Source organism: Abramis brama (genome assembly GCF_963993115.1).
Source record: "Abramis brama genome assembly, chromosome: 16".
In the NCBI taxonomy this organism is placed as follows: domain Eukaryota; kingdom Metazoa; phylum Chordata; class Actinopteri; order Cypriniformes; family Leuciscidae; genus Abramis; species Abramis brama.
In genome coordinates, this window is record NC_139978.1 from 35,955,797 (window position 1) to 35,968,296 (window position 12,500).

At 33.8% G+C, this 12,500-nt stretch overlaps 2 protein-coding genes across 6 annotated transcripts in view; one reads left to right on the forward strand and one right to left on the reverse strand.

Moving 5' to 3' along the window:
• The window catches only part of dtx1 (deltex 1, E3 ubiquitin ligase), a 47,282-nt gene extending 36,958 nt beyond the window's left edge, over positions 1 to 10,324 (forward strand). The window contains exons 8-10 of the mRNA XM_084086525.1: positions 607 to 768; positions 3,538 to 3,627; positions 5,164 to 10,324. Coding sequence (XP_083942651.1) covers positions 607 to 768; positions 3,538 to 3,627; positions 5,164 to 5,388 — 477 coding nt within the window. The 3' untranslated portion in view covers positions 5,389 to 10,324. The remainder of the gene's footprint in view (positions 1 to 606; positions 769 to 3,537; positions 3,628 to 5,163) is intronic.
• The window catches only part of rasal1 (RAS protein activator like 1), a 37,548-nt gene continuing 32,651 nt past the window's right edge, over positions 7,604 to 12,500 (reverse strand). For all 5 annotated transcript variants that reach the window (XM_084086523.1, XM_084086522.1, XM_084086521.1 and 2 more), the window contains one exon: positions 7,604 to 12,500. This exon is cut by the window's right edge and continues 827 nt beyond it. The gene's annotated coding sequence lies outside the window, so the exon portion shown is untranslated.

A 12,500-nucleotide genomic window follows, 5' to 3' on the forward strand; every position in this document is an offset into this window, starting at 1 on the left:
AAATTCACTTCATTTTGAATCATTTTTCATTAAAGAAGACTTAATATCTTAGAATTTTATATATAATTTGTAGGTATGTGTACTGGAAAACAAGACAGAAACACTGAGGAAAGAAAAACATGTTTTGCAGTGATTAAAAAAATTATCTAAATAAATATATAAGTGAGTAAAATGCTAGTAAAATAATTTTGAAATGGTTAGAATTATTTTTTTGCAGTTTAATATAATTGAAGTACATATTATCGCTTAACCTTCTTAAAACTCATGTTCGGCCTGTTTTATTTTTCTCTAAGGAGAAAAGGAATAAGAATTTTTTTTTTTTTTTTTACCTCTCCAAACTCCCCTATTATCATATTCAGTTGTAGAAGAAATGAATCATGGGTGACAAATATGTGAATAGAGTATTTGAATAATACTCTACTGTAAGTGAAAATGCTTCAGTTGTTGTGTGACGCTGCGTCCACACAGTCAGTGTCAGTGTTGCATCATGACTTTGCTCATCGTTAATAAAAAGCATCAGAGCTTCAAATATTAGCATGAATATCGGTGTGAAAGTACATCATCCCGAGACTGTGAGACTCCATGAGTTTTCCTCATGTGTTTCAGGATGGCAGTCTGCAGTGTCCCACCTGTAAGGCCATCTACGGGGAGAAGACCGGCACACAGCCTCCTGGGAAGATGGAGTACCACGTCATTCCTCATTCCCTGCCTGGACACTCCGACACCAAGACCATCCGTATCGTCTATGACATTCCTGCTGGAATACAGGTATATTCAGAGGAACCCATGTCTTTTCCTTATCAACTCTGTTGTTTTCCAGCACAAATATCTTAAATATTCTTAAATCAAGACACATTTACTGGAGAAGAAGCAAAATGAGTGACGATATTGAGTCTGTAAAATGTTTTATTACATTTATTACATTACATATTAAAATGTCTGTAAAATTAAGTGAAACAAACTCGCTACATTTTGATACATTTTCATTAAATAAGACTTAATATCTGAACTAGTTTTGCGTCTTCTCCAGTAAATGTCTCTTGATTTAAGAATGTTTAGACATTTGTGCTGGAAAACGAGACATGTTTTGCAGTGATTAAAAAAAGAAGAAGAAGAAGATTCTAAATATATATATTAGTGAGTAAAATAAATACATGTTTTAAAGAAATTGTTGTTATTTTTAGAAATATATTTATAAATACTAGTTTTAATAGAAGATTTCAAGCTATTTATTAGACAAAAAATTCTTCAAATGTTAATATTAAGATAAATTAATATATTTTAATGTCACTATATAAGCCTTCAGAAAAGTGACAGATTTAAAGTGTAAGATTCTTATTAAAATTATTTTTAAAGTTAATCTTTATGTAATAGTAACCTGTGTTATTTTAGTGAGAGATTTTATTTTATTTTATTTTATTTTATTTTATTTTATTTTATTTTATTTTATTTTATTTTATTTTGTTTTGTTTTGTTTTGTTTTGTTTTGTTTTGTTTTGTTTTGTTTTGTTTTATTATAATTTTTATTTTATAATTTTATTTTAACATTCAGGTAAACAGTACAAGATATATAGAAGTGGTTTTATTTTATGCTTTATTTTATTTTTGTAATTTATTTAAATTTTAATAAGAGATTGGTATGAAGGTCACAGGGTTGAAGCGCAATCTAGGGAAACATCTTTTTCATAATACAACATGTCACCTAAAATCTAAAAAGATATATCGAGAGAATAAAGAAAAATCTTGCACTAATTATTGTATTCTGTATGATAAAAAATATGTCTATAATACTTACTAAAAGTTGGTGTCAGATATTATTTGCACAAATGATAATGAGGGACTGGAGCCTTTGTTCTCTGGCCCAGTTTTTGTAGAGAAATGCTTTGCACCAATATTTAATATGTCAAGCTGTTTGTGCAGAATGACCTGTGGGCTTGTGGCTTCTGGTCGTGTTTTTGCCATATGTGAGACAGGAAGTGGCTGAGCTCATTTCCTGTTCAATGAGGACAGTAGCAGAACTCGAACGGGTTCTCGTTTCTCACATGATCGGACACCCACTCGCTTTCTGAGCTCCGACGTCATGAGATTAACTTGATAAAAATATTCCATCAATAATATCATCATCATCATCATGGCAAGAAATCTATTTTTATGCCAGAGTTATTTTAGTGTCATTGAGACTATTGTTCAAAAGTTTGGGGTTGGTAAGATTTTTTAATGTTTTTGAAAGTTCTGCTTATCAAGGGTTCATTTATCTGATCAAAAATACAGTAAAAACAGTGAAATATTATTAGAATGTAAAATATCTGTTTTCTATGTGAATATATAGTAAAGTGTAATTTATTCCTGTGATCAAAGCTGAATTTTCAGCATCATTACTCCAGTCTTCAGTGTCACATGATCCTTCAGAAATCACTCTAATATGATGATTTGAGGATCAAGACACTTTTATGATTATTATCAATGTTGAACACAGTCAATATTTTTGTGGAAACTGTGATACATTTTATTTTTCAGGATTCTTTCATGAGTTCAAAATAACAGCATTTATTTGAAATTGAGTCTTTTGTAACATTATAAATATATTTACTGGGAATTTGATCAATTTAATGCATCCTTGATGAATAAAAGTATTCATTTCTTTAAAAAAGCCTTTTGAACAGTAGTGTGTATTTATGTGTATAAATATATATAAATATTTTTAATATAATCTTTTTTATTTTTTATTTTTTTTTATTTTCCATTGTAATTGTCTTTTGTAGTATTTTTGTTGTGTGGGTTTGTTTTTACTAGTTATTGTTTTTTAAATGAAAATGAGAAATGTTGCTTTGGCGACTAGATGAAATAAAATAAGTTTTAGTTTTTTTCCCCATTTATTTCAGTTCATTTTTATTTTATTTCAAGTAAAAAAATATGGTTTTAGTTTTAACTAACCCTGTTCTATACATTATCCCTACAGTGTTAGGAAAGGATTCTTACACCAAAACAGATTTACATGATCGTCTCTCTGACTCTGATCATTAAAGTACTTGTGTTATTGTGTCTTTAAGACTCTGCATGTGAATGACCCAGTGTTAGCAGTAATGATGTAATAAACACCAGTAATCAGTAATGGGAGGTTGAGACTGTTCAAGTATGTCACATCAAACGAATTCAAACGAGCAAGAAAAATCCTTTTCTTCATGATGCATCTTCATTAATATTCAGGCCACAGGCTGTAATTCCTGTAAAGGCATGCGCTGGTGTTTATGAGATGAGAGGGATTGAGTATAATAATAGTAATGCTTCATTCACTCCACTAATGCTTTTCTGCTGCGTATGCCTTTGATCTGCGCATGTGAAGCTGTGATGTGATCAGAGAGAGTGGTTGCAGCGGGGCAGATCTACACACACACACACACACACACACACACACACACACACACACTCACTCGCGAGTCCTCAGGGCATCGTTAGCCTCTTCCTCTCTGCTGCGCGCTAATTGAGTGAGCGGTGTGTGAAGTGTGACCGCGTGTGTTTTCTGTGTGTTTTTTCCAGACCACGGAGCATCCCAATCCTGGGAAAAAGTACAGCGCGCGGGGATTTCCTCGACACTGCTACTTACCAGACAACGAGAAAGGCCGGAAGGTGAGATTCAAGATCTGATGTGAATCATAGACTGTGGTTACCGGGTTAAACATTAGGTCATTCATTATTTAGTAAAATAATAACTGAAAATATAACATTTAATTGTATTAATATATTAACATTTAACACCATAGGGATCTGCCAAACATCACACACTACTATTCAAAAGTTGGGAATCATTAAGATGTTTTAATTTTTTGCAAGGCTTTTATTAGCTCAAAAATTGTGAAATATTATTTCAGACTAAAACATCTGTTTTCTATGTGAATATACAGTAAAGTGTAATTTATTCCTGTGATCAAAGCTGAATTTTCAGCATCATTACTCCAGTCTTCAGTGTCACATGATCCTTCAGAAATCATTATAATATGATGATTTGATGCTCAAGAAACATTTATGATTATTATCAGTGTTCATATTTTAGTGGAAACTGTGACACATTTTATTTTTCGGGATTCTTTGATCAATAGAAAGTTCAAAAGAACAGCATTTATTTGAAATAGAATCTTTGTAACATTATAAATGCCATATCCATCTATACATGATAAAAGTGCATCTATCTATGATAAGTGCATCCATTCATGATAAAAGTGCATCTATCCATGATAAAAGTGCATCTATTCATGATAAAAGTGCATCTGTCCATCATAAAAGTGCATCTATTCATGATAAAAGTGCATCTGTCCATCATAAAAGTGCATCTGTCCATCATAAAAGTGCATATATTCATGATAAAAGTGCATCCATTCATGATAAAAGTGCATCTATTCATGATAAAAGTGCATCTGTCCATCATAAAAGTGCATCTGTCCATCATAAAAGTGCATATATTCATGATAAAAGTGCATCTATTCATGATAAAAGTGCATCTGTCCATCATAAAAGTGCATCTATTCATGATAAAAGTGCATCTGTCCATCATAAAAGTGCATCTGTCCATCATAAAAGTGCATCTGTCCATCATAAAAGTGCATATATTCATGATAAAAGTGCATCTATCCATCATAAAAGTGCATCTATTCATGATAAAAGTGCATCTGTCCATCATAAAAGTGCATCTGTCCATCATAAAAGTGCATATATTCATGATAAAAGTGCATCTATTCATGATAAAAGTGCATCTGTCCATCATAAAAGTGCATCTATTCATGATAAAAGTGCATCTGTCCATCATAAAAGTGCATCTGTCCATCATAAAAGTGCATATATTCATGATAAAAGTGCATCCATTCATGATAAAAGTGCATCTATCCATCATAAAAGTGCATCTATCCATGATAAAAGTGCATATATTCATGATAAAAGTGCATCTGTCCATCATAAAAGTGCATCTATTCATGATTAAGCGCTTGACACGGCTCTGGCGGGTTAATAAAGGCCTTCTAAAGTGAAGCGATGTGTTCGTGTAAGAAAAATATCCATATTTAAAACTTTATGGACTAAAATAACTAGCTTCCGGCACACGGCCGTACACATCACCAGAAGAGTAACCCTTGAACGTTGTGAACGCACAGCTAATAATTGTCTTATTTGAAGGTGTTGAAGTTGCTCATCGTGGCGTGGGACCGGCGACTGATCTTCACCATCGGGACGTCCAGCACCACGGGAGAGTCGGACACGGTCGTGTGGAACGAGATTCACCACAAGACCGAGTTCGGGACCAACCTGACGGGCCACGGATACCCCGACCCCAACTATCTGGACAACGTGATGAGAGAACTGAGCGCTCAGGGCGTCGGAGAGGACAACCTGAAGGACTGAGACACACACACACACACCTCGACCTGAGGCGTTTCTGACCGCTGGAGAGACCTCTCTCTCCGACTGGGAACGATGGTCCTCGCTGACTCGAGTCAGGATCGTGTGAGAGACGAGTGTATGATGGAGCGAAGAAAACAACAGTCACAGTTCCTCTCTCTTTATCTCTATCTCTCTCTCGTTGTTTTTTGAGGCTACCCATAATGCATCTGGGCTCAGACCCAAGTGCATGTGGTAGTTGTATATACACACACATTACTGGTTGACCGATATTGCTTTTTCAATGGCCGATGCCTCGACAGATGGCAGATAAAGATGCTGATTTAGAGGCTTTTTAAAAGTACTTTTAAAAATGCTTATTTAATTCTTTCAAAATTCACTGGGATATTTGAAGCTAAGCTAACAACACCTCTGATAATCTCTAAATCGCCAGATTTCAGATGATATATATCCCGATATATCGGTCAACCATTGCACCCAATATCTGTCAGTTCCTTCGGACAACATGGGGATCTTTTGTTTCCATGTTGTTTTTTGCATCACTTTCAGACAGGGATGGTATTCCAGTCTTTGAAACATTATCAGTTTGGCCTGCGTATATAATTAAAGGAGGCCTGTAGTTGTTGGCGTTTGTAGAGAAACGGTGCGGACGGATCCTGCAAGCAGATTTTGGGGCTGTTTTTGATGTTTGTGCAACCGCTGCACTTCAGATCACTGAGCTCTCCGACTCGTGTGCGTCTTTTCCACTTCAGAGAGACGAGTGGAGCTCAGAGCGGACTGAGGCTTCAGGATCCTCCTGTGCGCAGTTTAACCTTTAGGATGAATAAGATGAGTCTTCTTGAAATATGCAATGATTCATATTCTATCTTGCTTTGTTCCTCTTTTGTGTCATTAATCTGAGAGTGTGGCGTTCTGCTTGCCGGCGGTTTGTTTGTGGTCGTGTGCTGTGTTTGGGATTGAATATTAGCATACTACTTTACTGCACACTCCTTACAGTTGTTTAATGTATGTATTATTCCATGGGAAATGTTTTAAATAGTTGTCTAATGACCGCATATTGAAAATATTGCAGTGGTTCTCAACCACTAGAGGGCCTTGAGATAAATTAAATCATTTATGATATGACAGAATGAAAAACTAAGCTAAAACGAGCATTAAAATGAGCTAAAACAGCTAAAAATCAAGTTATCTCTCATTTTAAGTAAACAAAATGTTTTTTTGTCTTTAAAGAATCAAGTTTTTATGGCTAGTAAAACCTAAAAAAAATAGAAAAACTGAAATAAAATAAATTATGTAAATAAATCTACTTATTTTATTTCAGCTGTTTGCTAAAAGGTTTCCCATTTTCATTTAGTTTCATTTGATCAAAAACTGGGATAAAAACTATATAGACATAAACAAAAACACTTTAGTAAAAAAAAATGTTTTTTTAATTACAAAAAAATTGACTAAAATTCTAAATATTGTAAGATAATAGTATCTCAATGATACTAAAATAACAGAACCTGGGAAAACCGGAATGTATGTTATATATATATATATATCTGTTCCTTGAAAGATTATGTAAATTAATACAATCTTACAATGAATATACATTTTACAAGCTAAGCTCTAAGATATTTTACCGGGTAAAAATTGTAGGTAATAATGATTTAAAAAAAAATCCTAATCCTTAAATTAGGAATGACTGGAAATTCATGGGATAAAAGAGCAGGAACATAAAGCTCCTAAAACTTCTGGAATCCTGAAATTTAAGTAAATATTTTAGATGCTTTTTTCCAATTTACAAAAACTATAGGAGTTCCCATAGATTAAACTAAGGAAAATGGGGTCCTTGGTGGTTGAGGAGCATTGCATTGTGGGATACTGTATCCCATACAGTGTGCTCCGGTCGCACCGTTTGACAAATGTATATTTGATGCACATAGTGTGAATGCATACATACTTCTAACACTGTAGAAATAGTAGTGTGTTAAATTCTGTTCTGAACACAGGCCTGGAGTTCGGTGAAGTCTCGAGGTTACAGTGCGATCATCACGGTCTGATCTCGTGAAGGTTTGAGATGTTCAGAGACAGAGAGGATTTCTTCAGCTCATCCCGTCTCTCTCGTCTCTCTGGGTCTGTGAACTGAGAGTTACTTCAGTCATCTTACAGTCGCCGTTCACACTGACAGTGTTTCCCGCACTTTTGTTTGAAAGAGTCTCTTCTGCTCTCCAAAGCTGCATTTATTTGATCAAAAATACAGTAAAAACAGTGAAATAATTTTACAATTTAAAGTAGCTGTTTTCTATGTGAATATATAGTAAAGTGTAATTTATATCCTGTGATCAAAGCTGAATTTTCAGCATCATTACTCCAGTCTTCAGTGTCACATGATCCTTCAGAAATCACTCTAATATGATGATTTGATGCTCAATAATGATGATTATCAGTTGAAAACCGATACATTTTATTTTTCAGGATCCTTTGAAGAACAGAAAGTTCAAAAGAACAGCGTTTGTTTGAAACAGAATCTTTTGTAACATTATTCTACATGTCACTTTTTGATCAATTGAATGCAACTTTACAGAATAAAAGCATTAATTTCTTCTAAATCATTAGGATTTGATCATATAGTGGCGGTGTCAGTGTGAACGGCGCACAGATCTTCAGTCTTCCTCGATCCAGAAACGCAAACGCAGCGACTCTCTGACTGTGTCTGTTCGCATCTTCGTCTTGTAATGCTTTAATTAAAGAACTATATAGAGTACAATATATAGAAGTCAACATATATACACGTACATTTAAGAGTGTGATATATCTTTCAAGTGTTTAAATTATTTTTATACTTACACACATGATGTACTTGTGCATCTACATGCATCTGCACACACACACACACACACACATAGACGTGTACATATTTGATACATGCTTTTTTTTGTGAAATCTGACAGTTTGTCAGTAACGTCAGGGACTGTTAGCGTGATCTGAGCGTCTTATATTAGTCGTGCCGTTCAAGCAATGATCGCGTTGCTATCGATGATGTCGGTGGGAATGGGTTTGTTCGTGTGACTTTAACTTGCCCACCCGAATGGGTCGTGTACCTTTATATATCTGCAGGGAATATTAAACATTATCATTCATACAAGCACTGCTCATGTGTCTGACATCACTGAAGAGCTCCTGAACAACGAAATCTGCCTGTGCAAACCTCCAACTTTGAGATCGGGGAATGAAACGTCCCTTTAAGAACTGAGAGGGTTATTTTAATTTACAATTATTGATATTTTATATTTTCCCTTTTCATTTTAGTTAAACTTTTAGTAATTTAGTGTGATTTTTGCCATTTTTATTCATTTTATTTAAATATGTCTATATAGTTTTTATAAACTTTTATTTAAATTTTATTCATTTTAGTATTGAACCGAAATTCGAAATTTAATTTTTAAGTTTAATTTTGAAATTTCATTTTGAAATTCTGAAAGTCAATTTTTTTAAAAAAAAATTGCAATTTTTTTTTTAAAACATACTTTGTTTTATTTTTTTATAATAATCCTCAAAAATCTGTTCAATTACTAATAAAACAAAATTAGTAATGCAGTTCTGAAGCTATTTGCTTAAAAAAGAAATCTTGATTATAATAAATGGGTTGTTGACCAATAACATGGACCTAAATCTTTTGATTTTTAACCATTTGAAATTCAACTAGTGTTGTCAAATCGATTATTTTATATATATATATATATATATATATATATATATATATATATATATATATATATACATACATATACACACACCAAATATATATATTTACAAACTTTTCAGATGCGATTAATCGCGAATAATCGATTTGACAGCACTAAATTTAACAATGAATGAATGAATGAGGCATTTCTACACTCTTTGACGCGTCAACAACCCAAATACTGAAGAAACTTTAGTTGAGTTGAATTGAACGTCACGTTTGAGATCCTGTAAGGGGTTTGTACAGGTACCGTAGTAGCTTTAATCTGGTGTTGTTCATCGTTTTCATAGTCTGTGTCGTTTCTGCTAGAGATGTTACAAAGAGAAAAGGATAAAATGGATCTGAGATGAAAATATTCTGCGCAGGATTTCACGGAAATTAGTTTACGAGTGACTTTGGCGCATTATGCAATTCTGGTGGATGTTTTATTTTTACCCAGCATGCCGCTCTTTTCAAAGGTGACTAATTAATTAGACCCCCTCATTAGTCGTGATTAGATCATTTATCACCTGTCCATATGGTTCATCCCAGAATAACTTCATTGTTGGATATTTCCGCCGACGGGTCGAGTCTCTCGGCTGCATGCGGGCCGTGAGATTTGAACACATTCGAGATGAGTAGATGTGTGTGGAAAGTGTGTGATTTACTATTATCAGGTGATTTCAGACCATATGGCGCCTGAAAAGACAAATCCGTCCGCCTCATCCCAGATTCATTAGCGTCGGTAATGAAAAGCGTTTGTGACGGAGCTGAAATAGGAAGTTTCCCAGAAGGAAATAATCTTTCTGAGGAGAATACGCATGAATAATTCTGTAGCTGGCACACATTTAAGTGTGTCACAACCTCAAACCTGCTCTCCTCACAGATCTTTCTGAGTTTATTTAAAGGTTATTGGTGGTTGATGATGATATTGTGGAAGATTTTGAATTGTTTTAGTTTTTCATTCGGCCTCTCACATGATGGATTTAAAAAATTGATGTCAAATAAAAAGCGCATGGACTTGTTCTTCATGTCATAGACTCTTACAGGCAATAGAATTAACATGTACATCAAGATAATCTATTTCAGATATCAGACGAATTGTTGTTTGATGAAATAATACAAAGGGCTTTTATGATACGTGTCTTAATGAATCTGTTATGATCTTGTTGCATGTCTGTGTTTCCTGTGAAATAAACTCTCTCCTTCAGCAAAGGGAGATTGATTTGACTTCTTCCTTCCTTTCTTTTCTTCCTCTTCTTCTCTTTTGTCTCAGATGTTTTGGTATTGGCAGTGTTATTAATGTCCAGTGACGGTAAGAAGCTCATTGGACTTTTCCTTAATGAAGTGCCTCTTTATTTCTCCTGTTTTGTCAGCAGTTTTTTGCTCTAAAACGAGAGAATATCGACCTGCAGGAGTGATGATAATGTACAGACATTATCATTATGAAGAAAACTAATCATTTGTGTTTGCCGTGTTTCAAAAGGCACCTCAAAGAATCGAGATAAAGTCAAGAGAATATGAACTGGGGTCAGTAAGAATTCTTTTCCTTTTAAGAAATTAATACTTTAAGCAAAGGACGCATTCAATTGATCAAAAGTGAAAGTAAAGACATTTATAATGTTACAAAATATTCTATTTCAAATAGATGCTGTTCATTTGAACTTTCTATTCATCAAAGAATCCTGAAAAATAAAATGCGTCAGTTTCCACAAAAATATGAACATTGATGATAATCATAAATGTGTCTTGAGCATCAAATCATCATATTAGAGTGATTTCTGAAGGATCATGTGACACTGAAGACTGGAGTAATGATGCTGAAAATTCAGCTTTGATCACAGGAATAAATTACACTTTACTATATATTCACATAGAAAACAGATGATTTACATTGGAATAATATTTAAGTTTTTACTGTATTTTTGTTAAAATAAATGTAGCTTTGGTGAGCAGAAGAGACTCTCAAAAACATTACTAAATCTTACTGACCCCAAACTTTTGAATGGTAGTGTGTGTAAAAAAACAAAACAAAAAAAACAAAAAAAACAAAAAAACTGATTTATTACATTTTTATACACTTTATCTTAAGGTGCCTTTGTTATACTATAATTATATCTCTAAGTACAGAGTAATATTACATGTACTACTATGGGGGCAGGATTATGGTTTGGTTTAGGGTTAGTTGCAGAATCTATAGTTATTACTGTAGTAATGTAAAAAATGACACTAAAATAAAGTGTTACTGATTTTTATTTTTTTTGCTTCTTAAAAATTCACAGCTGATTCTTGCTCATTCTCAGCACAATATTAGCAAGTAATATTTCCTGTCAAATCAGAATTTATTTCATGAACTGCACAGAGCTAATAGTGCACGTGTTAAATGTCAGCTTTATGTAATCATAAATGTAATGCTGTATGAATTATTTGAGGTCAGACTGGATTGATGTCTTCCTGGATTGTGTGTTTGAGAGAAAGAAACATAGTTTCACACAGTTTTGTGTAAACCGGTTTTATAGTCAACAGCAAATGCTCTCCGTCCAAATAAACCAACAAAAGCAAATTACTGCACAAGAAAGCAAATATTTTAAATATGTATTTGGCCAAAAAAACTAAACAAATCAACTCTTTTCGGTTGTTTTCCTACACACACACGCACACACACACACACACACACACACACACACACACACACATAAAAACACTGTTTGGCACAATGCAAAGCCTCTTTAAAAAGCCAATATTATTCTGAAAATCAGGTCATAAATAAAAGCAACATAATTGGCCTAAATTAACCAACTAGCACCCAGATAACTGATGAAGAAACATCTAAACCAAGAGCCAAACACACTCCACACTGCAAACATGACGTTCTTCCTCAGTGTTTCTGTCTGGTTTTCCAGCACAAATATCTAAACATTCTTAAATCAAGATACATTTACTGGAGAAGAAGCAAAATGACTGACGATATTAAGTCTTGTTTAATGAAAAATGTATCAAATTTATTCTTAAAACAAGAACAAATATCTGTCAATGGAGTCAGAATAACCGTTTTCCCTTTGAATTAAGTTTAAGCACAAACTCACTTAATTTTGGTGCATTTTTCATTAGATAAGTCTTAATATCTTCAGTCTTTTTGCTTCTCCAGTAAATGTATCTTGATTTAAGTGCGTTACAGAGAGCACAACCATGGGCTGCAGTGACATCACTGGCTGTCAAGCGTCTGATTGGCTGATTCAGGTTCACACTGCTAACCTGGATTCAGTGTTAGCCTGGTTTTGTCCACAGCAATGGCAAATCTAGAACATGGCTGACTGCTTAAAAGCAATTTACAATCCACTTTAAAGATAAAACAATAAATGTTCATTACAAGATATATGGATCCTCTGTGTGCAAATATAAAAAT